The sequence below is a fragment of the Canis aureus genome, chromosome 31 (assembly GCF_053574225.1).
Source record: "Canis aureus isolate CA01 chromosome 31, VMU_Caureus_v.1.0, whole genome shotgun sequence".
NCBI lineage: Eukaryota > Metazoa > Chordata > Mammalia > Carnivora > Canidae > Canis > Canis aureus.
In genome coordinates, this window is record NC_135641.1 from 11696206 (window position 1) to 11722636 (window position 26431).

The 26431-nt window shown below is 46.8% G+C and overlaps 1 protein-coding gene and 1 long non-coding RNA gene across 2 annotated transcripts; one reads left to right on the plus strand and one right to left on the minus strand.

Moving 5' to 3' along the window:
* Positions 1–509: 509 nt before the first annotated feature.
* SRD5A1 (steroid 5 alpha-reductase 1) lies at positions 510–26331 on the minus strand. The gene is made up of 5 exons (XM_077879628.1): positions 26025–26331; positions 13616–13782; positions 10257–10358; positions 8086–8236; positions 510–2269 (listed from the first exon to the last, which is right to left on the minus strand). Exons 1-5 carry the CDS (start codon positions 26303–26305, stop codon positions 2203–2205), a joined length of 768 nt encoding a protein of 255 aa, XP_077735754.1. The 5' UTR covers positions 26306–26331; the 3' UTR covers positions 510–2202.
* LOC144302355 (uncharacterized) lies at positions 19825–23278 on the plus strand. Its single transcript, XR_013369209.1, has 4 exons — positions 19825–20049; positions 20169–20323; positions 21586–21700; positions 23027–23278. It is a non-coding gene; the product is annotated as an uncharacterized LOC144302355 (long non-coding RNA).
* Positions 26332–26431: the final 100 nt, after the last annotated feature.

Genomic DNA, 26431 nt, shown 5'->3' on the forward strand with positions numbered 1-26431 from the left:
CACAAGAATCCTGACAGTCATCTCTTTTTTCAGTATTGTTCTCGAATTTCTTGCTAACATAAGAAGCAAACAAAAACGAAAGCAACAGCTTCAAATATTGCCAAACAAGAACTCGACATGTTTGCAAATGGTAGGACCACGAAGCTAGGAAACTGGAGAACCACCAAAGAAAATGGTAGGAATTCACAGAATAACTTCCAGCAGCATGGCTAGATGGGCCAAACACGCAAACATCAATAGTTCTGATTTATCCTAGTTATAAAATGCATTTGGGGACGCAGTGTCAGTCATGATGAACAAAACGTCAAACATCTAGGAATAACAGAAATGCACGAGATCCACATGGAGAGTGTTCGTTGCGCAGCCCTGCTGAGAACCCGACAGGACAGGACACTGCGAGACTGCTAACACTGGAGGGAAGCAGGTGTGGGGGCTCAAGACCATGCTCCTGCCTGGACTTCCTGAGGGAGGATGTGGAGAGGGGAGTCTCAAGCGGAGGACAAAACAAATGGACTTTATGTAAGTTTATTAATCTCCGTATAGTAATTAACGCAGTAATTGGTGGCAGTTTGCTAAGCTACAGGTTTTAGGAAACAGAGGGCAGGAAGACAAGATAGAACAGGGGGTCTTCCTATCAACTGTGCACGCAGCGTGGCCGGCAAAGCAGGAAGGGCGCAGCAAAGCCCGGGGGAACGCAAAGGGCCGGGGCCTGTGCTGCTCACACACAGAAGGAACATTCCAGGCAAGCGATCCCGGCTCTCAGCCCAACATCCTGCTCCCACCCGTGCACCTTCCAGAGAGCACAGCAGCCCTGATCGATCGTGACGTGCTCGGCATTCTGAGTATTCCTGAGGAGATCCAGAATATTTATTGCTTTGTGTTTTCAAGCAGTTGAAAAAGGGTCATTCAATAACAAAATTTCTCTTCAAAAACATGGTGTGTCCAGGTAAAATGAAGCATAGCTGTATCGGACAAGTTTTCTGTGATTTCCGAAATCACAGGAGACTCTAAAGATCACTAACACCGAGAACACGGCTTCTACGTAAAACCTTGTGAGGAAGGGAGCTCCTGGGGTGCTCTAGATGCCCCCCACCACCCACTGAGCAGCGTCTGGGGGCCAGGGTGACCAGTCTGCTCCTTTGCCTGCTCCTGCGGTCCCCCCACTTTGCGGAGGTGGTGGCCACCCAGGCAGCACTGTCCCAGGACAGGAGGGGACCTCCGCTGTGCGTCCATCAGAGCTTCATTGAGTGGCCAAGATTTAACAGCCTCCTGGATGGAGATTCCTTTTAAATATCTGGCAATACATGGTACATTGTTATTACTGCCATTCATCTCTGTGGACCTTTCAAGCGCATCTAGAGTAAGAAATTGTTCCAAAATATTGTTTTTGCAATATTGAGGGTACTTAAAAAAAAATGCCTTATGACATCCTAGTTCCACCTAGAAGGAAGAATAATCATCTTAAACCAGAGACTACTGATGTCCATGGCAATCAGCAATAATGGGGCTCCCCACTGCACTGGGGACCTCTAAGAAATCTTTCAGTGGGGGACAGAGCAGCTTACCCCTTATGAGTGCACCCAGCACCCCACCCTGCAGTGGAGTCACCTGGGGAGCCAGGTGACTTTCAAAGTTCCAGATGCCTTTTCTCCAGGACTTGGCTGGGCCTCCTGGGTCTCTCCTTCCTCGCCCCGAGTTCTCTGCCCCACAGCGAGAACCTGGGCACTTTCCTGGGGCTATGACCACACTGTGGGTGCCCCTGGCCCAGCGGGGTCCTGGCTTTATCAGGGGAGGGAGCAATATCGCCTTTGGCCTTGAACTTGTGGCTAGAACAGGTTGTACGAGGGGCAGTGAGATGTTTCAGTCCACAGAAGCCACCAGAGATGGCTTGTAATCCTGGTCTTGCACACTTAGCTGCAAGCAGTCAAAAGAGGAGACTCCAAAATCAGAGAAATGGTCAGCTGGAATGCCCCAGAGTTCCAGATTCTCGACCTAGTATGCAGCCTGATATATCAACTTGCATTTGAGTCTGATTAGTGTATTATTCAGTAGCTTACAAATTCACTAAGAAAAAAATTCCTATGGCAAATCTTGAAAAAGGTGAAGTAGCAGGAAAATGACAGAGACAGGATTCATTTCCATAATCCTTAGAGAAATAGCATGGAATGTTTCAAGTCCAACCTCATTCCACTAACAATGAACTTAAAACAAAAATGGGATTATAATTTTTCTGAATTTTGGGTAATCTTCAAATTTCTCAAGGTACCACCTAAAAGAAGACAAAAAAAGAACACTAAGAAAAAAATAATTTTGTTGCCTAAACATTTAACAGATAATGACAAAAGGGAAAACACATTTCATTGTGCAGGAATACGGAGACTTCTTAAAAAGTAATACTAAAAACTTTGGCATTTCGGACACCTGTAGTTGGATTTTGTCTCTATCATGAATCATTAAATATGTCTGATTCTAAAGCATGATTCATAAAAAGCAACCCACGTAATTCACCTTGATGTTGGCAAGGAAAGTTAGGGACATGTGGTGAAGCTGATGGGCACAGCGGAGAGCCATCTCTCCAGCCCCCAGGGGGGAGCTCAGGAGGTGAGTCTTGAGCATCTTCTCCTTCTGGTGACTCTTGACGGTTTTCAGCAGCCTCCCAGAGAGAGCTGCGGCCCAGCCCCAGGGTCTGTGGAATAGGCACCCAGCTGCGTACAGGGCGCTCTCAGATCTGGGAAGACACAGTGGGGCCCTGCGCTCAGAATGACAGGCACTTTCGGTTTTGATATTGATGACATCAATGAGGCACCTCATTCATTTTGGGGTGGTGCCTGGTTGGGAGGGCGGCAGCTAGGTAGATAGAGTGAAAACTTAAAAAAGAACTTGATGAGATGGAGAAATAGGCAGAAAAAAAGGAATTTCTGTTAGCACAAAGGATACCCAGGAGAAAAATCATGCTAGAACATGACTCTGTGCAAGAATGTGTGACAAAAGCAAAGTGACAGGGAGTCAGCAAAATCTGATGGTTTCCACTAAGACTCACACCATGGTGAGTTACCTGTGAACAGGTAACTAGGCCTATCAGACCACCAGGTGCGTGTGCACGCACGGTCCTGTACACCCACAAAGGCACGCATTGAGAAGTTGCTCTGTGGACCTCTGCATCAAGCATCACTTGTGACATGAGGCCACCAGTGATAGCTCTTCTCTTCCAGACTGTGACACGAGCGCCCATGTCAGAAGGTGGCTGCCACAAGAGGAGCACGAACTACGGGAGAGGATGTGATACACAATTCCTCTCTGGTTCCAGAAGGTTCTCGAAGGCCTGCATTACCCTCTGCCTGGGTACTCCCCCCCCCCACCCCAATTCATGGGCTAAAAACCTAATGCCAGTGGTGGATTAGGAGGCCAGGGCTCTGGGAGGTGATTAGGTCATCAGGGCGGAGCCTTCAGGAATGGGATCAGTGTCCTGATGAGGGAAGTTCCCGAGAGCTCTGTGGCCCTTCATCATGTGCAGGCACCAGCAGGAGGGTCCCATCCGCAGCCCAGAGGGGGCCTTCACCAGAGCTCGACCAGACTGGCACCCTGACCTTGGACTTCTGGCCTCTCCACCTGCGAGGAATAAATGTCTATTGGCTCTAAGCACCCCCGTCCCCCAATCTATGGTGTTTTTCTTACAGCCGCCTGAACGGACTCAGCCGGCTAGGACGTAGGACCTGGACAGTGAGCAGGCTTCTCAGAGAACCAGGCACTGCACACGGAAGGAGATGACAGCTTCTAGTCAGTAAAAACAGGACAGCAATGCCCATGCTCGCCTATGAGACAGTCAGAGGGAGGGCTGGGCAGCATGGCTGGAAGAACTGTGATGTCAGAACCGTTATTAGGGTGCCTGGGTGGCTCAGATGGTTGAACGTCTGCTGTTAGCTTGGGTCATGATCCCGGGGTCCTGGGAGTGAGCCCCATGTCAGGCTCCCCACTCACTCGGCAGGGGAGCCTGCTTTCCCCTCTCCCTCAGCTTGTGCTCTCTCTCTCAAATAAATAAAAATTGGAAAAAAAAAAAAAAAGGAACCGTTCTTAGCTTGGACTCTGCTCACTCAATAAAGGGAGGTTTGTCAAATACGTTAAATTCATTTCAAAGAAGCTATTCTATAGGAATAAAATTTGCTTTGTTAACATGATTCGACTTTTCACATTCTTTTACATCACTGAGATTTGTAAATCCAGCTCAAGAAATCACACCTTAAAATTTATAAATATGTGTGTATATATATGTTTGTAAATATTTTTAAAAAGGTGAGCAGTGTATGATTTTTCTTACTATTCTAACCCTAGAACCAAAGCTGTCACTTCCGTGATACTGACCAGAGCTGGATACAAATTTTTTGTCCTGATTTTATTACTATGGAGCCCGAGCAAAGCTTGAGAGTAAGATAATCCCTCACTGAGGGATGCCCACTTCGGGGCATCGGCTTACACTACACTGAAGAGAATTCTTCATATTCTTTAAAGCATCAATCCTCTTTCTGGCTCGCCAGCAGCCTAAGTACCCCATGCTCCTGTCCTGGAAGCCTTCCTCTGGTGGACACAGAAAACCCATTCCGAGCGCTCCGGGACCGTGCTCTCCGTGGCTAAGTCTGGGGATGGGGGCCATGAGAACAAGGAAGTCCTTCACAAACATGCTCTGCTGCGACCTTATCTGTGTAGGTCATTACGCCGTCTGTCATTGTGTCCTGAAGACGTACAGACTTCATTTTTCTAAATGACATTACACTTACTAGGTAAATGCTGCAATAATTGATTTCCACAGAGCCCCCTGCCCCAGGCTCTCCTCAGTGGCTGGCCTTCCACCTGCAGGCTTTTGCTGTGAACAAGCAGGCACCTGCCCTCAGAGCACCACGTCACCAGGCACTGTGGGAGCATGTCCCAGCCACGCAAGCGCAGCTGCTCAAGGCTGGCAGTGGGGGAGAGGAGTACGGAAACATTCTTCTTTCCCATTCCTTGACATTTTGCCCTCAAACCACAGAATCTGTTAGCAACTTGGCACAGCTGACCCAATGTCTCCAACCTAGTGCTTAATTATCAGTATAACTCTCTATGAATTTAAATATTTCACATCCAATTATAAACTCAGTGTAATCAGATATTGCTTTGAGAACCTCTTAATAAATACAGGGATTGGAACAGCCCCCTGGATTGTTTTCTTTTAATTAGCTGGGCTCACTTGATTATTTTAAAAAAAAAAAAAAAGGACAGCTTTTGTCCTCAGCTTGTAAATCCAACATTTCTGAGCATACTTCCACTAAACTGAATTGATTAGTTTTTCAGCAATTAAAATTGGTTTTGTACTGATATCAATATAAATAGCAAATGAATGCAAAAGAATCCTTCCACCTTGTGAAGCTTTCCACAAAGAATACCTTTGGGTTTTCATTAACAGAGATTTTTCATTTGAAAAATGAAATTATTTATTTCTATTTCTATATATTTCCTATTCAAATGTTGAGAGAGATTTTCCCGTTTTCATTTGAGAAAACATATTTACCGCTGACATGGCAGGCTCTGGTTCAATCTTCCTCTGATATAACTTCTTAGAGTATCAGTAACATCTCATTTTTCCTATTATTAGAAACCAGCCAATGTTCGCTTTTTACTATCTAATGTAACTAATGTAGAAGAATGGTATGTTCTCCAGGGGCGGTGTCAGCCATGAGAAGGTGGTCTGGGGGGGGGGGGGGTGGGAGGGCCCCTGCCTGGAGAGGAGGGAGGGGGGAGGGAGGAATGGAGGAGGCGGAGAGGAGGAGGGAGGGGGAGGAGGGAGGGGAAGATGGGGAGGAAGAAAGGAGGGAAGGGATGGGGAAGGAGAGGAGGATAGAAGGGAGGGGAGGAGGGGGGAGGGGAGCAGAGGAGGAAGGGGTGGAGGGGCGATGGAGGGAGAGGAGGAGAAAAAAGAGGAGGAGGCAGAGGGGAGAGGCTGGGAGGGAGGAGGACAGAGGGGAGGAGGGGTCCTCAGGGAACACAGCATATTAGGCTGTGCCAAGATTCACTAAGTTGTCATCATCACTATTATTTTCCTACAAAGTGCTTTGTTCACACCCAAAAAGATGCATCCTAGAACAGCATGGGATGTGGGGACGTCCTGGTGTGGCATCACCTGGCCAAGGAGGAAAACGGAGGGCTTCAGGACTCACATACATGGCCTTTCTCGTGAATTAAGGCCCAGGCCATTCTGAAAGGCTAAAAGACTGGGGCTTCTGGAACACAGGACCACACGCCAGAGCACTTCCAACAGCAGGAGTTTATTCCCTCCCAGCTCTGAGGGCCAAAGGTCTGACGAGGTGCCGGCAGGACCATGCTCCCTCCCAAGTTCTCAAGGAGGATCCTCATCTGCCTCTTGCAGCTTCTGGCAGCTGTGGCAAGCCCTGGGTGTGTGGCACGTTGCTGCGGGCTCTGCCTATGTCCTCACACGGCCGTCTTGTGTGTGTGCGTGTGCGCGCGCATGTGTGTGCATGCGCGCGCGCGCGCGTGTGTGTGTGTTCACATGGCCTCTTCCCTGTGCATGTGGGCCATTTCCCTACTTATAAAGTCACCAGCCCTCCTGGCTCAGGGGCCTGCCCTCCTCCATCATGACCTGACCCTGCAAATGACATCTGTGATGACCCCTATGGCAAATAAGGTCACATTCTCGGGGTTAGGACTGCAGCATAGTCTCTGGGCGGGCATGGGGTGGGGGACACAAGTGAGCCCATCATTGCAAACTGTCCCATTTCCTGCCAGTGTTGGTGCCGTAACCCCTTTCCTGAGCCTTCCCTGGCATGTGCCTTTCCCTATGTCTGTCCTCAGCAGCAAGGTCCTGGCCCTAAGATCCCCTGCTGCCTGGCACCTCAAAATGTGGAGGGCTGGAGGGTGCTTCTCCTAAGATCTCAGTAACTCTCAGGCTTTTGGCATAACATCTACAAACATTAGCTAGACAGACATTCCAGCTTGGCCCATTCTCTTTGTTGTCTCTGGTTATAATCCTCTGCATCTTTAAATATGTGGTGAGCCTGGAAAGAAGGAACCTTGCCTCTGAAGAGTCTGTATCTTCCCACTATGCCACGACATCAATCAGTTCTTCTGTGGGCTTCTTCCCTCTGCCCGCTTCCCAAGAGATAGCAGACGTTGGAGAGTCCGACAATGTTCCACATCTGCACATGCCTCCTACTATGTCAGTGGCATCAGAGATCTTCATGAAATGTGTTTGGGGGAATGAAGCCAGGGAAGCAGGGCAGCGCCCTTCCCAGCGCAGGGACACAAGCAATCAATGTGGCCTCCAGCAAGAACTGCCTGCGCCGTTTCCATCATCGTTGTGGCATCGGGGGACACCTGAGATTGCCCCCTCCTCAGAAGCCTGAGATTTGGTTCCCTGCACCTCAGTCCCTTCATGTGTTGGGCTGGGAAGGGCTCCCCGGGCTCTCTGCAGCTTTGACAGCCTGGGATTGCTTTTAATGAGTGTATGTCGGTCAGGTGGATCACAGGCCCTTTTGGGGATCTGATAAAGGCTGAGGCCCTGCACTTTGGAAAACAATGTAATTTCGAGGGTGTACAGAGCCCAGAGCCTGACAGCAAGCGCAGGGTTGCAGGTTGCAGGGCACCTGCATGCAGGGGCTGTGGCTGAGCCGGGCTCCTCCACGTGCAGTGCTCCTCCAGACCCAGTGGCTGGCGGTCGGCATTCCGTGCTGCAGACCATGTGTTCCTGCTCAGACCACGAGTCCCCTGCCGGACATTTCACTTGATCATCAGCTTCAGCAGCATGTTCAAAGGGGCTCAGTCATACTGAGCAAATGATGACGCAGACATGTACCTGACAATTCTTTTATTTTTTTAATGTTTTTTTTACTTTTTATTTTTTATTTTTTTGTACCTGACAATTCTTAAAAGCAGGTTATCCTTTGGGCGTTCACATGGTTTTGGACTTGGTTAGCTGAAGCAAGGTATACCCTGGGATTCAGCAGCTTGGACGAATGTGAACGTTTCAAATATCACACCTGAAAATTGTTATAATAAGACCAGAGGACAAATTCAACTTGCTAGAAGTGTTTGAGAACTTACCGGTGATGCTGCTGTGCCCGGGTGAGTAAAATGCAGAAGGTGAAGAGAGCGAAGGCCCCGCCTTGAATGGACCAGCTGGCCAGGCCGTAGCCACACCACTCAACCACCTCCCCAAAGTAGTTGGCTGCTGTTACATATTCAAATAAGCCTCCTGCAAGAAAACACAGGCAAGTGGTGCATTTCCTACAGAATGATGCCCTGCAAAACACTGACCCCCAAGATGGCCATGCGTGCTTACCTGGAAAACCATTACAGAATTGTAAGCAAGGAGACACACCCACCATTACTAGTGTTACCATCTCTCATCACAATTTCTGGTAGTAACTACACCCCTACCTCAATACCTAGACTGTTCATCTGAATATAAAATACTACAGTCTTCATGTACTTAAAGTAGGTCATTTTACTACTCAGGGAATCACACTGATGGAACCTAAGTAAAGACAGAGAACACAGAGTAACAATTAAGGCACCGGCCTAATTGAATGGACCCATACTAGAGCCCTGGACCCAAAACAGAAGAAAATAATTGTTTTCAAGGATAGATTCATTCCTTCAGCCATCCATTTTCACAGATCTTTCCAAGTGTGCATTTCAGGCCAGGCCCTGCCCTACACACTGGGGGTGTGCCGTGGATAGACCACACTCCCTCCTGGGACACTAAACCCCAGTGTAACACAAGGGGAAGGCACAGAGCACGGCATATGGTGGGGAGTGCTGCGGGGCAGCGCGGTGAGAGGGGCCCAAGAGTCAGGCTAGGGGAAGAGGGAGGTCTGGTTGTGGCCTGTGGCTGGGAAGGGGCCTCCCTGACAGGTGAGGTTTGGGGTTGCAGTGGGGGACTGGGGCGCTCTAGGCAGCAAAGGTTTAGGCCAGAGAGCAGAGTGGCAGGCTCCAAGCACCGCCTGATGTCTATAGTTTAAGTAACTTGAGATCTGTAGGGTTTTTCCATCATTTGTTTGTTGTGTTCTTTTCCACCTTGTATGGTTTCCAGGAAGATAGAGATTCCAAACCAGGCCAGGCCATGTGATTTCCAGTTCCATTGATGTTTTAGTTTTATCTACTGAGTTTACATTTTGTTGTTGTTGTTGTTGTTGTTTTAGTTTCAGAAGCTGTCTTGCTTTCTATCTTATAGCTATTTAGTTCTTTTTTCTTTTCTTTTCTTTTTTTTAAAAATATTTTATTTATTTATTCATGAGAGACACAGAGAAAGAGAGAGAGGCAGACTCACAGGCAGAGGGAGAAGCAGGCTCCATGCAGGGAGCCCAATATGGGACTCGATCCCAGGACTCCAGGGTCACTCCCTGGGCCGAAAGCAGGTGCTAAATCGCTGAGCAACCCAGGGATCCCCTATTTAGTTCTTTCTATAGCATATTACTCCTTTTCTTATATTTTAAATCCCTTTTAATTATTTACACAATTAGCTATTCACTTCATGATCTGCTTCTATTAACTCCAAGATCTGGAATCTCTCCAGTGTAATTAGCTCTTACTCGAGGCACCTTATGTCCTCAAAGGTTTTGTGGCTCTACTTTCTGTTGGGCTCTCTGAGGCCTGAGTTGAAGGCAGGTCCTCTTGGGGATCTGGGCTTGTGTAGGCTGGATGTGTGAGGGCACCACCTCCCCAGGACCACATGGATCCTAACTTGTGGCTTGAGGTTTTTGGACCATCCACATTTGGTGCACATTCGGGCTAGAGACCTGCATGCAGGCAGCTAGTGGTTACAGACTCTCAAGAGTTGGGCCCTAGATTCAAGCACTCAACCAGGATGTTATGGCTTCCTTCCTTGAGACCACAAGGATGCATTTTTAAAGATTAAAAAAAAAAATTACCCAACATTTTAAACTGTTTTCAGACAGAGGACCAGTTGTCTGTTCTTGCTACTGCTCAAAATGAGGTATTGGGCACCCCTGATAAACTATAAATTCCTCCTCCTATTCTCTTTCCAAACACAGATACAACTAGTTTCTTTTTCACTTAATAAGCATTCCATTAGCCAGCATCGGCTCTTTTATCATTCTGTTAAAACAATAATCCTAGTGATTGCTATCAGTAACTTGTGACTCACATGGAAAACTTGAGCCTAATACTACAAGCTAGTTACTGGATTCGGCAAAACATCCAGGCCTCATGTGAAGCAATTTGGAATCAAGTCTCCATTTTTCAGTACATACCCCTGGGAATCTTATATCCAGTCTCCCCCGGTTTTCGGAGATTCCTCAGAATATGGTCTGAATGGATGTTTATCAGCATACCGATTAACCACAAGCAGAAACCTAAAGGAAAGACAATCCATAGGAGTATTATGGTCACTAAACTATGAAATCCACAAACCCAAGCCTGATGAACAGGCATTACTGTAATCTGTCCTATTATCATTATTAGTAAGCCGTGTTGGCCACAGTTGACAGTAGAAATCATTATAATAAATATTATGCTTCATTTAGAAAGTTAAGTGCTACCCTCAGGTCTGCTAAATAGGGCTTTGTTTTTCTAATAAGACCAATAAATCATTCGGTCTGTTCAGAATACTCTGACCTGATGACTGGCATGCTTGCAAATACTACTTAGGACCGTGGCACGGGCTCCCTTTCAGGAAGAGGCAGCACCACCATCTGTGGGTCGGCCCACGGGAGGAGGTGAAGCCCTGGTGGTGCTGCACCACGTCGGGCTAGCAGTGCACAGGCCCCAGCGGTGGTAGCTCTTGGGGGCTCATCCTGGCACTTTTCCCTTCTTTCTTTTAAGCCCCTTTGGCACAAGTTCACCACACCCACAGCTTCACCCACCACTCCTTTCCTGCTCTCTCCCCATTTGCATTCCTGGGTCTGCTCCTCTGTTTCGGCTCCCAACAGAATTTCCTACTGCTGGCTATGTCTTTCCCTAGATATCCTGTAACATCCCAGATGTTTCCTCTCCCGTACTTATAAGTCTTTGGAAGTTTTTTTAACACTTAAAGGGAGATTTACTACAGGAATTAATTTCAACAAGAAAAGGTAAAATGCCCAAATAGTGTTTTATAAAAGGACTAACTTGATTTGATCAAATTGCCAACAATTTGATCATCCTGTGATATTAGAAAATATTAGAAAATTAGCAGTCTGATATTAGAAAATTAGCAGATGCTGCTTATTGGTGGGACTTGATTCACTATCAAAGAAACACATACATGGAGTAATGCTGTCACCACTGATTCCTCAGTCACCCAGTGGCAGGGAATCCTCTTCCGGCTACAACGGGGACATAGGATGCATTCTGGCCCATAGCAAGGGTTTCAAGACTTCTTCCTTCTTCCTTCACCACCATAGACAGTTTTCTTTCTAAATAGTTCCTACCAAAGCTAGTAATATGTGTTTTTAAGTCACTTACTAGATCCATAAATGTACAGTTGATGCAAGACCTGTTTTGTATTTCGGTAGGTCACCTCTAGCTAATTTGGCCCCTGATGTGAAGTTCCAGAAAGAATCAGGTTCTTGAAATGCCATTGTTTTCCTTATTTCTCTTCTAGGATACAAGCACCAGATTGGTAAGAAAACTAGTATTTGTGCTCATCTAAGCTAAACATTTAATTCTGGTTTTGGGATCTTAAAGTCTTTGTATAAAATCTTTTAGATTAATCACTGTTACTGCTCTGGAAAACTTTTTGTTAGGATGTTATTATTACTACTTGCTTAGCTCTTCTCGGTAAGTAGCATAAATGTAATTAATTATTCAAGTTATTTAGTGTTTGTCTCCTTACAAAAACTATAAATTCTATGAAATATAAGTACAACACCAAAAAAGTAACCTCGGTGTTTCCCTGTTGGCATTTTTTCCCACTTTTGATTCCATCTGCTTACTTGTAGAGAAGATGAGAGGTCTGTATACAATTTAGTGCTGCCTATAATTTTAGACCAGCTTCGAAGACATCTGCAGGGGATGGGGTCTACCTGCAGAGCTGCTTCAAAGGACATTTAAATCCATATACCAAAAGGATTCTTTGTTTTGTTGTTGTTCATCAAAAGTATCCAAACAATTCACCATAGAAATGATTTGTGGGAGAGACTCAAACATGTGATGCCTATGTCCTTTAGTTAAAAATTGATTCCCCTTGCCCTCAGCTGCCTCCTCTTGGGGAGCCAGCATGGGTGCAATGGTTGCAGCCCTGGCTCTGCTATTTACTCAGGTCAGACCTGGGACTGGGTGTTTAGCCATCAGGCCTCCCTTGCTCATGTGTAGGGTTCCTAATTTCTGCCCTGTCAGGAACTTGGAGTGCCAGAAGGCATGTGTACGGCTCCCAGCAGAGGATGTGGCCTTCTCCACAGGGCCAACACAGCCTGCTCTTTCTCCTTCTCCTGCTGGTTGGGGTGGAAGAAAATCAGGTAGCCAAAAAGCAGGTAAGGGGACACCTGGGTGGCTTAGTGGTTGAGCATCTGCCTTCGGCTCAGGGTGTCATCCCAGGGTCCTGGGATCGAGTTCCGTATCAGGCTCCCTGCCTGGAGCCTGCTTCTCCCTCTGCCTGTGTCTTTGCCTCTCTCCCTCTGTGTGTCTCTCATGAATAAATAAATAAAATCTTAAAAAAAAAAAGTGGGTAAGTCAAGAAGGTATTTGGGGGCACGGCACCAACAAAATAACTTGGGTCTGGCATTTGGTGGGGAGGCACAGGCTTGGGGGAGCCACCATGGCTCCTGGGACTCTCATCATCCCCCACCTGGTGGCTGAGGGGGCATGTGGCCCACTGCTACAATGCCCACGTATGATGAGCAAGGACATTGCCCTGGGAACAGAATTTTAATTCATGGACAAAAATACGACCAAGAAATGTGAACATGCCTTGCCAACAACAAAATTCTCCTCCAGCGCTAGGCCCTCCATGATCACACCTTCGGGCACAGAGTGACATTGAATGACACGGGAGGCCATGTTACAGCGCTAAAGCCAAGAGCCACAGGACATTCGGAAACTTAGAAGAAACTTGCTCATCAACAAGAGCCTCAAGATGATGTATTTTTTAACACTCTCGCATATGTTTTTGACTGCTGATGTTTTATTTTCATTTTGCTCAGAACTTACAAGGCTATAATCAGAACTCGGTAAGAAAGTTGAAAAAATTAAACACCTGACACACCTAAAAGTTTGTTCAAGTTAACATAATCAGAAAACTCTAACTGCCTTGTTGGAAGGTGACCCAGTTTGACTGTTTCTCACGTTCCAGAAGGCACTGTGGGAGGCTTAATGACGGTCTAGATTACATGGCCAATTAGCGCTGGAGCTCCTCAATCTTCATCTGCTGCTCACTCTGCTGGAGCCTGTGGCTATTTTTAGGTTTGCTTTAGGAACAGGTATTTGTGTTTTCCATGCCAAGCTGGCGTGAATGCCGGGCACCTGCATCCTCTGTGGCTGCTGGGGCCACACTCAGCCTCCCCACTGCTAGGTCAAGGATCATTGCAGATTCCTTTCTCTCAAGAAGTGTGGGCTTTTTACCAAGAAACCGATGGAACACAAAAACCCAAGTTCTGATCAGAATGACAGAGTGCTTCCCTGGGGGGCCACTCACCCACTAGAAACCGGGGATCTGTGACCCAGTCGTCAGCATACACGGCGTACTGGCTCAAGTATCTGCTCTGCAAGTAGCCATTGTAGACACAGAACGTGAACGCCAATACACACGTGTACAGGGGCATCGGCTTTCCTCCTCGAATCAGAAATGGGAAAATCAAGGACCTTAGGAAACATGAAACAGAAACAGATTTCAATAAAACAGGCCAACGATAAGGAATGTCATTTCAGTAATTCGAAGTCCTGAGTTTTTTGTCTTGTTTCCTGGTGCAGAAACCATTCTCAGCAATGCACATCTGTTCAAAGTAGAATTTCTAGATAAGGAATTAACCATGTTTCAGTAATGTTCACCACGGGGCACAAACTCAGGATTGTAATTATACGGATCATGAGACAGACACACAGAGAGAAAACCGAAGGCTTCAAGAGGCTCTCAACATTTGTGTTATCTTCCCTCACTCTCATCTGAGCTACACGACATGGGGGACACCATCCTGTCATTGACAGCACAGTGGCTATATTCACTGTGCACTCGCCACCCCACTGGTGGCACCTAGGGACACCTACCTGGGGGACACCATGACACATGCTGGACGCAACACAAGACGGGTGCAGGGTGGGTAAGCAATCTGTTCATGGTCACAGAGCAAGTGAGTGGCTGAGCTTCGGTGTAAACTCGGGGAGGTCAAGGTCACATTCTTCTGTTCCAGCACACCAGTGAAAGTTTAGGGCAAGAACATATAAGGACAAGAAAGTGACTCCTTAGGAAGAAAGGAGGATGCAATACTGTAGTCTGAATTTCCTCTGTAAGGTCAGTGTGTAACACACTGCGAGAGGGCTATCACTACAAATCCCTGGACTTTAAGAGGATGGTAAGGAGCTACCATCTACAGATTCCTGCCCATAAATGTGACTGTCTGGACATCACATGCAAAAGCCTTAAAAGACACAGGTCACCAAAAACAGCGCAGGAAGAAACTGACAACTTGAATAGCCCTTTACTAATGAAAGAACTTGTGCGACTTGTGACATTCTGAAGCAGCCACAACGAGAGTCAGGGGACTCTGTGCAGCTAGTCACCACAGGGCACAAACTCGGCTAGTGCCATAGAGGGGACTAGCTGCACAGAGGCACAGGGACATTTAAGGGGACGCCAGCGTTCTGCATCCTGATTATGGTGACGGGTACACCCTGTACATAATCATCAGAACTGACCAAAGCACAGACTTAAAACGAGTGACTTCTATCCTATGTGAATTATATCTTAAAACGAGGAAAACATAAAAGCTTATTGTTTGTTTCCATTCTGACCGTCTACTCCAGGGCGAAAACAGAGCTGATTCTTAGCAGTCATAGTAAGAGCCTGAGAGCATAAGGCGTCCTGGCTATGCATCCTCAAGGCATTCTCCTGCAACATGCCCACTCAGGTCCTGGACAGAACATTCTGGCGATCAAAGGCAGTCTTCGAGGTTCTCATCTTGTTCAGATTTCTCCCTGCATCGTGAAAGCACGGTTCACACCTGACAGAGTCGGGACAGTCAGCTGCCATCAGGGATACATGGCAAACGCCTATGCCACAGGAGGCAGGTGTGGTTCTGACTAGGATAAGTGTGTGTGTGTGTGTGTGTGTGTGTGTGTGTGTGTGTGTGTTGGACCAGTGTGGCTGCTTTTAAAAACAGGTGGAGATTCTGATTCACTGCGATCCACTACTGTGGTTACAGTGCTTTTTTCCTCACCCTGTTCCTTGGCCAGGAGAGCCAGAAGGATGCAGAAGACAGAACAGTTCTCATTGTATCCCTGAAAGTCGAGGAAGCAGCCTTGTTGCTGAAGGTGGCTTAGCAGACTGAATCTCTGGCCAGGGGAAGGCAGAAAAAGGCCAAAGGATGAAAGATTTAGAGAAATATTTCCTGATGGTTTATGGTCTCAGGGGATTTTCTGGGGGGGGGGGGCAAGGTATAGGACAAAGCCAACAGAGGGTTAGAATTATGAGCATGAAGAACTATGGAAAAAAGATCAGGAAGTAAGAACCATGAGAGATGCCAAGGCTGGACACGATCAGGGGTGTCTGGGTGGCTCCATCGGTGAAGCATCTGCCTTCAGCTGAGGTCAGGATCCCAGGGTCCTGGGATCGAGTTCCACATCCGGCTTCCTGGGGAGTCTGCTTCTCCCTCTCCCTTTCCCCTCTGTGATCTCTCTCACTCTTGCTCTTTCTAAAATATGTAAAATCTTAAAAAAAAAAAAAAAAGCTGGACTTGGTTAGAAAGATGCCTGTGAAAGCATCTCAGCTCCCGAGTGCTCAGCTCCCGAGAGCCTGAAACTGGTGACCTGAACAAAACCCATGTAAAATTCAGCACCAGGTATTAGGGATGCAGGGTTACAAAGGGGAAAGAACAAAGTGTGGAAGCTTACATATAGAATCTATACTGAAAGATAAAGGTGTGGGAAGGCTTCTGGGTGAGATGTCACAAATGTCTACATGATAGATGAATGAAGTGTCACAGAAGCAACTCTGAGCGAACAGTCTGCAAATGTGGTAGGCATTTCCCTCCAGCATATGCAAAAAAGCTGTAGGCTTTCCAAATGAGAATCATGCATGGCAAACTTCTGATTCATTTTTCCCAATTCTGTTTTGGGTTCAGGGTTGGATTGTGAACATCTGGCAAATAGTGGCTGGCACCTTACAGATGTGAAACCCAAACCTGTCTTGTGTTGTATTCACATCCCCCTCCTCATCTGTCACAAATGTTCCATGCCTATGATAGCAACAGGAGTCAGGATCAGGTGTCAGCAAATACAGCCCCTGAGCCAAGTCCAGTTCACCACCTGTTTGCATACAACCTGTAAATGGAGAACGGTGTTTACATTTTCAAATGGGAGGGGTAAGAATTTCATTTCAGGACACATGAAAATTACATGAAATGCAAATTTCAGTGTCCATTAACAGAGTTTTGTAACACGGCCATGGTCATCTGTTTGTGTACGTTCTGTGGCTACTCATGAGCTATGGCTCCAGACCAGGCAGGTGCGACACGATGCGTGGTGTGGTGGTCTCACGGGTCTGTGTCCCTGCGCGGAGCGCTGCACATCACTGGGAAGCAGCATTCTGAGTGCATGTCACTCAACTATTCATCTTTATTCTCTTATCAGTGCACACCTGTTCCATGAAGACAAGGATAGTGGGCTCTTCATGCTCTGGAGAAACAGTGGAGTGTGGCTAATTGAGTTACCATGTCAGATGGCAAAGCTGTCCTGGCATGGAGTGACACCTTGGCTTGGCCGGAAGACTACACTAGAGGTTGGCATTACCAGACTAAAGGGTCACTGTGACATCGTCCCTCACAGGAAAGCGATGGTCAGAAGAAATTGGGAATTTAAAACAGAATCTAGTTACAGAATTTTACAAACGAAGTGAGAACAAGGCTAGAGCCGCTGGAAGTTAACAAGTGGCACCTTCTGTTACCAAGCGAGGAAAGCCACAGCCCAATGCTAAGCTCACTGAAGCAAAGAAACACATCCAGATGATAGAACTTGTTTAACACGATTGACATTTGGTGAGGACAGGCTGCTTGAGGAGTCGGGATGCCAGAAGCGAGGTCAGTGAACAGTTAAAAAGCAAGGCCGAAGTTTAAGTGAGCAGTCTTTGTGGTTCCTGGGGAGTCTTGGATGTTGCTGACACTACTCAGTTGCGGAAGCCAAGGCCGAGTCTGAAGTGACCAAGGGATCTGGCTCTAAGTGGTCCCCATGCAACAACCAATGGTGACAGCATTTCCATGGACATTGAGGAAACACTAGTTCAAACAACCTGAAGTGGGATCTGTTAAGATGTTGTAACCACTGGCAGTAAAAACAAACACATGGCAGATTTACAAAGCTTGTGAAAATGTAAGGTACTTAAAGCTATTCAGCAGATACTTTGCCAAAAATGCCAAACCAAATGAAACCAAAACCAATCTATCGCATGTGACTGAACCAATAGTTTCAACAGTGAACTTGACGTTTCTTCCATAGACTTAATCACGATTTTGAGTTCAGAGCCAAGACTGACATTTTTCTTTATGAGAAAAACTGCCCTCAACCACTATTATTGAATTTTGAAGGGCTCTTAAAATTAGCATTTGCTGAAGACTAGGTTTCTCAGTGAATTCAACCTAAAATTATAAGGCAAAGTATCACCTGTGTGCAAAACATACACTTGCATGAGTCACCAACTGATGTTGTCTGAACCACAAGTCATGGCAAACTGCTTCCCGGGCTTTCCATACTGTTAAAATTAAAAGCAGCAGTGAGATCTCCATTCTCACATAAATCTGCAACAGATACGATGTCTGAGCTCCAAGTGGAGTTCCACCAGTGGTTTTTGAACATTTCAAAACCTATTTAACTGTCATTGAGGAGCTGCCACCTGGCAACTGGAAGACATTCATCTACATTGTCGTGACAGACTAAAGTATCAACAGAAGAGTTGAATAGAATTCCATAAATGCCTTCCAAGCAATGAATATGTTAAATTACAATCAGAAATTTGTGGATTGAAATCAAAATTTGGCAGTACCAATGCAAGTGAAAAGACATTTTCAAGGAGAAAATCTCAGGCCGCCTGGGTGGCTCAGTCAGTAAAGCGTCTGCCTTCGGCTCAAGTCCTGATAATCTCAGGTCTTGGGATCAAGCCCCATGTGGGGCTCCCTACTCAGTGGGGAGGCTGCTTCTCCCTTTCCCTCTCGCTTGTGCTCACTCTCTCCCAAATAAAATCTTTAAAAACAATAATAATAAAAAAAACCAAAACATCTGATTGCCCATCAAGCATTAAGGGGTGAACATTTACTGTGGATGTTGATCATGGGGAATGCTAATACTGAAGTCCAATTAAGGGAATGTTATTCCTCACCAAAGAAAGAATTCTACTCTTCTTGTTAACACCTGTTACAGAAACTACTCTAAGGTTATTAGGCTTTGAATCTTCTCAATAGAAATCTTATGAAATATCTCTTTCACAACATCCTGTTTTTGTCCCTTGGCCCACAACACTTAGGAAAAGCACTATCTGGCCCTTTCCAAAAACAGTTTTGACCCTTGACCTAGATTAAGATAGGAGTCACACTCTGGAAACCTTGCTCTGACTTTCTTAGAAAATGCTTTTGCTCAAGGCCCCAGTACTTGGATTGCAGACAGCCTCTTTGGTCACAGTCTGTGAGGTGGGGACTGTGAGGTGGGGACTCAGCTGCCAAATGGATAGAGGGTCCTACTGTTCCACTCCATTGTGTGCCCTGGGGGAGCCTGGAAAAGACATGTAGAGAGGACCCGGGAGAAGGATCACTTCTCTCTGGTCTCACATGAACATCAGAAAGGGGGAAGGACTGGAAATATAAAAGCTTATAAAAGCTGGTGCACACCTCTTCTGTTCCTCTCTTATCTCTGCCCTTGAAGGGACAGCAGTGACCTTGACGTCCACAGGCCTGGCCATAAAACCACTGAGGTCAGGAGAGTAAGCTGCCTCAGGCAATGCCGCCTATGCCTGCAGACCTTGAGGAGGGAGATAACATCTTCTTCCTCCAGCCTCTGCAAGGACTGGGACCAACAATCCTGGCTCTGGCGTCTTCAAACCAAATGGCCAGATGTGACACACCTCCCAGAGGGGAACACTCTGCTCCCTCTTGCTATTTTTTAGTTTGTCTTTCTCCTTTTAGGTTATCTTTACTTCTTTTCCTTGGAAATCCATGCAGCATTTGTTAGAAGGGGTTTCCTTTGAATTGGGCCAATTAGGAACCAAAATGGGAGGGGAGAGAGGCTTCTAGGCATGACTTTTATCTGAGCCTTCAGATAAGCTCAGGCTAAGGGCAACCCAAGGATTGTAGTGGACCACAGGCAGCTTATCAGAGTAAAGGATCCACTTCAGGATGTGGGGCCAGGCTCTGTGAGGAAGGTAGACACACCTGCTGAACCTACACAGTGCTTGCCCCGACCAAGCTCAGGGACCCAGGCCATCTCAGTTCTGACGCACGCATGAGTATTCAAAAGCCTTTTGCACATGGTGTCTCATCTACCCTGAGGAGCATCCTTCCCCATAGGAACTGTACTTTATTTAGGTAATACGTTATATAACTCTATGTTCTGTTCCTGTAATGAGCTAAAGGACATGAAAACAGTCAGGTCCCAGGGAGCTACAAAGAGATTCTGTTTTCTATCCCAACAGAGGGAGTGTGGGATTGAATTTGACACTTTGTTCTTGACCATGTTACAATATCCCATTTATTTTCCTTCTGATCTGCATAAAGAAACAGTACTTACTTTTCACCAAATTGTTATTACCCATGGAAACTTGCACATCTCTGTGGCTGTGGGACACCTTTGATGAGGGGCTGACCTCAGAGCTTTCAGAATTGAATCTCTGTGGAGCTTCGATGGCCGGGCAGCAGCTGGCTGCCTCCTGCCTGGGTGAGTTTACAAGCTTGAGCAGAGCAAAACACAAGTGTTTCTCACAGTTCCTGATGAAATGTTTCTAGGAATTCCTAATCCTATGCAACGTGTTTTTATTTTATTTTATTTTTTTTAAGGACTTCACAACTGTTACTATTAACCTATTTAACAGATTGGAACCAGAGGCTCAGAGGAACATGGTGACTTGGGCGACTGATGTAGATACTCAGAAGTGGCAGCTCTAAGACATCACCTTCCCAGCTGTCCCATTGACCACATCATGAGGATGCAGGTAGAACCAGGACTGCACCTGGGCTGACCTTGCCTGGTCACTCTGTGGCACATGAAATAGTCTCTAGATGACATTTTTGTTAAGTGTTTCTAGTGAGCCAGAATGATACTTTGGTTATTATACTGAGTAATAAAGTGGGATAACAAGATTTTATGTGTTTATATATGTGTGTATCCACATTGCTTAGAAAAAATTATTCAAAACCTACTAAAAACAATGAAAGGCATGGGGAAAAGATCTATCAAAATACTGTCAGCATTCTAAGTGATGCAATTATAAGTAGTTTTAATTTCTTCCTTGAATTCCTCTGCATTTTCAAAGTTTTCTACAAGGAGCATATACTTCAACTACAGGATCATTTGCATGCAATACCCTGCGTGTATGGTAAGCCCTGATGATCCCTGATACATTTGGAACAGACCAGATGAATGAAAGAGAGAAATTCAGTTTCCTAGGCTGAAGATGGGCAATCGTTGTTGGAAGGGCTCAGAGAGAATCAGGCAAAATTAATAAACAAGCGAATACACAGAGTATTCACAGGGAAGTTTGAGTTTTAAGGAAAAACAAAAGTATTTTCTTGCAGGATCCCAAGTACAATCACCTTGGGAGGGGCGTGGATTGCCAAAATGAACAAAGGTCGCCAAAGCTAGCCCTATGTGACTGTCCTTGCTGCAAAGCGGTGGCCAGGGCTCCGGGCTTCTCACCTTCCTGAGCAGTGTATTGGGAGTGCTTTCTTGGACTATTCAAGCCAGAGAGGTTGATGTTGTATGAAACCCTACTAATTGGTCAATAACTTTCATGCCCATCTGCTGGATGTGGTCTGCTCCAACGGAGAAAGACCTGAGTGAAAGTATCCCTAACAGACACGCACACTTGGGCAACACCTTGGAATAATGATCTTTAAAACATTTAAAGTTCGATTTTCAGGTTTTGGAATCCCCAGGCACAGATTCCACACCTGTATAATTAACAAACTGAACTACAAGAATGACCCCTTAAGATGTTTTCCCAACAAACTGGAATGATAACATCCAGTTATTTCGCAATGAGAAACTGCGTGTTCATTCAGCAAATGATTTGACTCCCAAAATGAAAGCAATTGGACATTGTGTCCCAGGTACAATGAAACATCCAATTTGGTGATTTGGCAGCAAATCTAACAGTAGGCTTAATTATTTTTAAATGCTTAAAACTGAAAGTGGTTGATATCATTTTAATAACTATATGACTTTTCAACATTTTGACATCTTTGAAATCTACAGCACTTCCAAGATGTGGATCAGTTCCTGTTTTGTTTCTTCCCTCTGTAACACACTTCTGCAACGAATGCCACAGATCCCTGTAGAGCCATACACTTACGTTCTGTGCGCTTTTAAGGTGAGGTTATGAACCCAATGAATATTTCACTATCTGTCATTCTATACTTCTGCATAAAGTTTTTTTTTCCCCAAATTATTTGAATACACAAGGCAAGGGCCAAGGGTTTAGTGTATACTTCACCTTCTCTAGCTCCCTGGTGTGTTTTAATATTACACATGCCATATGCCACATTTAAAAGTGAGGCTGGGCTAGGGTCAGGCTCTCCCCACGGGGCCACCAGGAGAACAGAGCAGGCGTCATGAATTGTGGGTGTGATCCTTTGAGGATCATAATCAGGAGCAACAGAATTGAGATCCTGCAGGCTCAAGGATCCAGCCAAGAACGAAGTTTGGGAGGAGGGTGTTAGGAAGAGGAGGCTTTGTGGGCATTTGAAAGTCTGCACTCTGGGGGCCACGCAGCACTCCCCCTCTGCCTCAGGGTAAAGTGGTCACTGGGGCTAGGGTGGAAATCCTCGTCCTGCACTCAAGTGGGACTTTGTAACATTGTTAAATGGATAAGCAAACGAATAAACCCAGCCACTCATTCCCTAATTTGCCAAGTGGGAAGAGAAAAATTCATGAGCAAAGGCAGCCCAAGCTCAGAGAATACTGAAAAAACCTGCTTGGCAGGAGAAAAAGCAGACTCAGGTCTGAGTCTAGAGGCCCATTTGGAGGGACTCTGACAAATGCAGAGCCACTCTGCACTGATACTGGGGACCACAGGAAACCGCTGCCAACAGCTAGCATGCACTTGCCTGCTGGAGTTCAGATCTGCTCCACGCACTGTAATACAAAAGGCGGCGGGAGAAGACACCACCCGAGCCCTCAACAAGCCCTGTAATCAGCATGAGATCAAAGTACAGAAAGGGGGATCCCTGGGTGGCGCAGCGGTTTGGCGCCTGCCTTTGGCCCAGGGCGCGATCCTGGAGACCCGGGATCGAATCCCACATCGGGCTCTCGGTGCATGGAGCCTGCTTCTCCCTCTGCCTGTGTCTCTGCCTCTCTCTCTCTCTCTCTGTGTGACTATCATAAATAAATAAAAATTAAAAAAAAAAATTCAAAGTACAGAAAGGATTCAGGCAAACACTGTAACTAATAAAGGCTATGGGAAGATTATGTTGTCTGTCAGGGATTAAAAATGTTCCTATAAATGTCCTTCGCCACCCATGGGGCCCTAGGATGTTCTTTCCTATAGCTACTCCCTCTTCCCTTCCAGGAGGGACTTCCTATATTTCTGACTCTTCTGCAAAAAAAAAAAAAAAAATTCCTGTAATTTTTTGTCCTGCATTCAGCACTCCTTAAAGGAGTATCTTTATTTTTTAAAGATTTTTCTTTATTTCTGCAGGGAGGGTCAAATGGAGAGGAAGAGAGAAACTCAAGCTGACTCTGTGTTAAGCTAGGATCCCAATACAGGGCTTGATCCCACGACCCTGAGATCATGACCTGAGCCAAAACCCAAAAGTTGGATGCTTAACTGACTGTGCTACCTAGGTATCCTGGGAGTGCTTGTCTCTACATCTCCAATAATGAGTACAGTGCCAGGTATGCAAATCAATCTTCAGAAATGTGTGCCGAATGAGACATAAAAATGCACAGATTGTCCCTCTTTTGTAAGCAAAAACCCCTTCCCATTGACTGTGAAGCACCCTTACCTGGCTTTGGTCCTCACCACTTCAGACAGCTAGAACTCCCCTAGGGCACGGCCCTGCCTCACTCCTGGGTAACCTCGAAGCTTATCATAGGGCCCCTGCAGACATGTCCTGGTTCTGTAAAGAACCATGCCCTTGGCCTTGTCAGCATCTCCCTAGCACATCCCCTGGTCTGAGTCTGTCCTGCCACCAGCCCGACTCAGGCTTGCATTCACATAGTCTCCTGTGTCACCTGCAGGACCCTGGACAAATGGTAAGGCTGCACAAATGCTGACTGGGCTGGCTGGATGCTAACATGCTGCTTGAGCTTCTGTTCTCCCCAAAGGGCTCCAATGACGGTTTAATAAATTAGCTGCTTGGGTAGAATGGAAAATGTTTATCTTTTCTATTTGGAAAATGTAAATGTCCCAAACCACACAGGCTAAATGTGCTGTCACATGTACAACTTGAAACAGAATAGCCCAGCAAGTTGAAAAGCTACACCTGACCTAGCAAATCCTCTGGAGTAGTTTCTAAAGCCACTGCTCTCGGAATCAGAGGTTTCAGTCCCAATATCCTCTTGTCTGATAGCCTTGGGTAAAATACCTGAATTCTGTGTCTCAGTGGCCTGATATAGTCAGGTTCCAGTACTCGACAGGTGTCTGTGGCCTCACAGGATGCTGCATTCATCCAGCCTCACACTACAGTAAGTGGATACAATTAAACACAATGTTGTAAGTTAAAAAGCTCAACTCAGGCTTTCAAAGTTCTGTAAACCTTTCCCTTTACAAATTTCCAATGCCACATCTTCAGAAGTATCTTAAAGGCACTTGAGACTGGCAGCAGTGTGCCTGAGCAATACATGGGGTACATATGTGACTTGAGACTGGCAGCAGTGTGCCTGAGCAATACATGGGGTACATATGTGACTATGCCCACATGCATGACAATACGGAACTGTCTTGTTAATTGTCTACGAAGCATTTGCATTTGCCAGCATGGTGCGCACATTATACGGAGTTGCCTTTATTTAAATGCATGCCAATAGCATGGGCTGGCACCATCACGGCACCTCTTCCATTGACGGGGAAACCTGCTTAATAATATATCCCACGCCCCTAGTGATAAAGTTGTGGTAACACCCAGTAGTCTGACTCCAGAGCTTACTTGTGGCCATTAGAGAAACAGAGAGAAACAGGTTCCAGCACATTTTTGGAGACATGAACACCAATATGAAAATTCTGACATTCAAATTGCAGTAACGCTAAACCACATTACAAAAAAACAAGCAGCCTGCCAACAATTTTGCTCACTGGAATAATCTTGAAGAGTCAGGAACATAGGACGTGGAAAACCTTTGTTGAACATCTGTTCCTGTTTAAAGTGCCTACAAACTGCTCCAGCTGATTCTGTATCTCTCTCTCTTTTTTTTTTTTAAAGATTTATTTTAGAGAGAGAGTGCAGGTAGACTCAGGAGTGGAGAGGGAAGAATCAACACTGAGCAGGGAGCCTGACTCAGGGCTCGATCCCATGACTCTGAGATCATGACCTGAGCCAGAACCAAGACGCAGACACTGAAGCAACAGAGACACCTAGGCGCCCCTGACCCTATCTCCAGTGTCCTTGGCACTCGAGCAGACTCTTGCCCTCCATGCTAACCCTCTCTCTACTTGTCCTTTGGGTTCTTTGCTTCTCGTGGCTCAGCTCAAGTTTCATTCCAGTCAATGCAGTTCCAGCTTCTAAAACACCTGGAGTCCTCACGCACAAACTATAGTGGCAACAAGCCCTGGGTCAATTTAGGAATCTTAAAGTCTTTAAAGTAGATTCTACCCTTCCACATTTCAGATGATCAACTTTGAGGCATTGAGAGTTCTCGCAGACAAGGATTTTAAATGATCCCTGTAAAAAGGTGAATTTAACCAGCACTTCTGACAACTTCTGAGGTTTTGGTCATCCAAGTGTATGATGTTCTCTTTCCTTTTTGGATACCCTTCAGTGGTCCCAAAGCAAAATCAGGTTTTTACCAAACGAGGGTTATAGATATGCTTTTCTTCCTTCCATTGGTCATTTGGATTTTCCGTGGCCATATCCCTGATGTGCTTGGCATAGACATTTTGAGTAAATGCTGGAGGGCCAAAAGCTAAAATCAGTATTCAGCTGAGCTCAAAAGCAAATGTCACCATTGTAAAGCAGCATTTCAAGGATACAAGAATAAACCTACAATTTTAAGTCAAAAACATGTCATCATTTTTTTTTAAGTCAAACATTCTGGTCAGATTTTAACAGCTTGCAGGTTCTGATACAGGAAAATGACTCTGGTGATCACTGCACGCCCACTGTCCTTAGCAAAGGAAAATGCTTTTCTAGCTGCTGTAGGCGTGACACTCCTAACCTGCACATCCTCAAGCGTCCTCCTCCCTCCCAGTAGCCAGGTCAGTCCCTTTCCAGCCCTCTCTCACCACCCGTCGCTGTCCTCACCCCCAGCCCCACTTTCCCAAACTAAGCGTATTAAGCCGTCTGCCCCAGGGGAGGAAGGGGACGGTGCCCGTTACAGGGCAAGGGCGGCACAGGCGGAGAGGTCATTAGGACAGGGCGCGAGGGAGGGAGGGAGGAAGGGAGGGAGGGAGGGCGCGGGGCGAGGAAGGAGGGGGCGGTGGGGGCGGTGGGGGCGGCGCCTCGGCGGGGGCGGGGGGCGCGGGGGGCGCGGGCCGTTACCGTTGCGCGTAGTGCAGGAGGAACATGGCCAGGAGGATGCGGTTGGGCGCGCGGCGGAGGCGCTCGGCGGCGGTGCGGGCGCACACCCACAGCGGCACGGCCAGCGAGGGCAGCTCCTGCAGCGCCCAGGCGGCCCGCGCCGGCACCCCGAAGGCGGCGCCCGGCGACGCGTAGCGCCCGTAGGACGAGGCCGCCTGGCGGAGCAGCAGGGAGCCCAGGAAGCCCAGCGCGCACTGCAGGTAGGCGAGCGCGTGCAGCCGGGAGACCTCGGCCGGCTCCATGGCGGGGACGCGCGGGCACGCCCCATGGCCCCGCGGCCGCGGCGGGCCACTTATAGGGCGGCGGCGGCCGGCGCGCGGGGGGCGCGGTTACCTGAGGCGGCGCGGGCGCGGGCGCGGGCGCGGGCG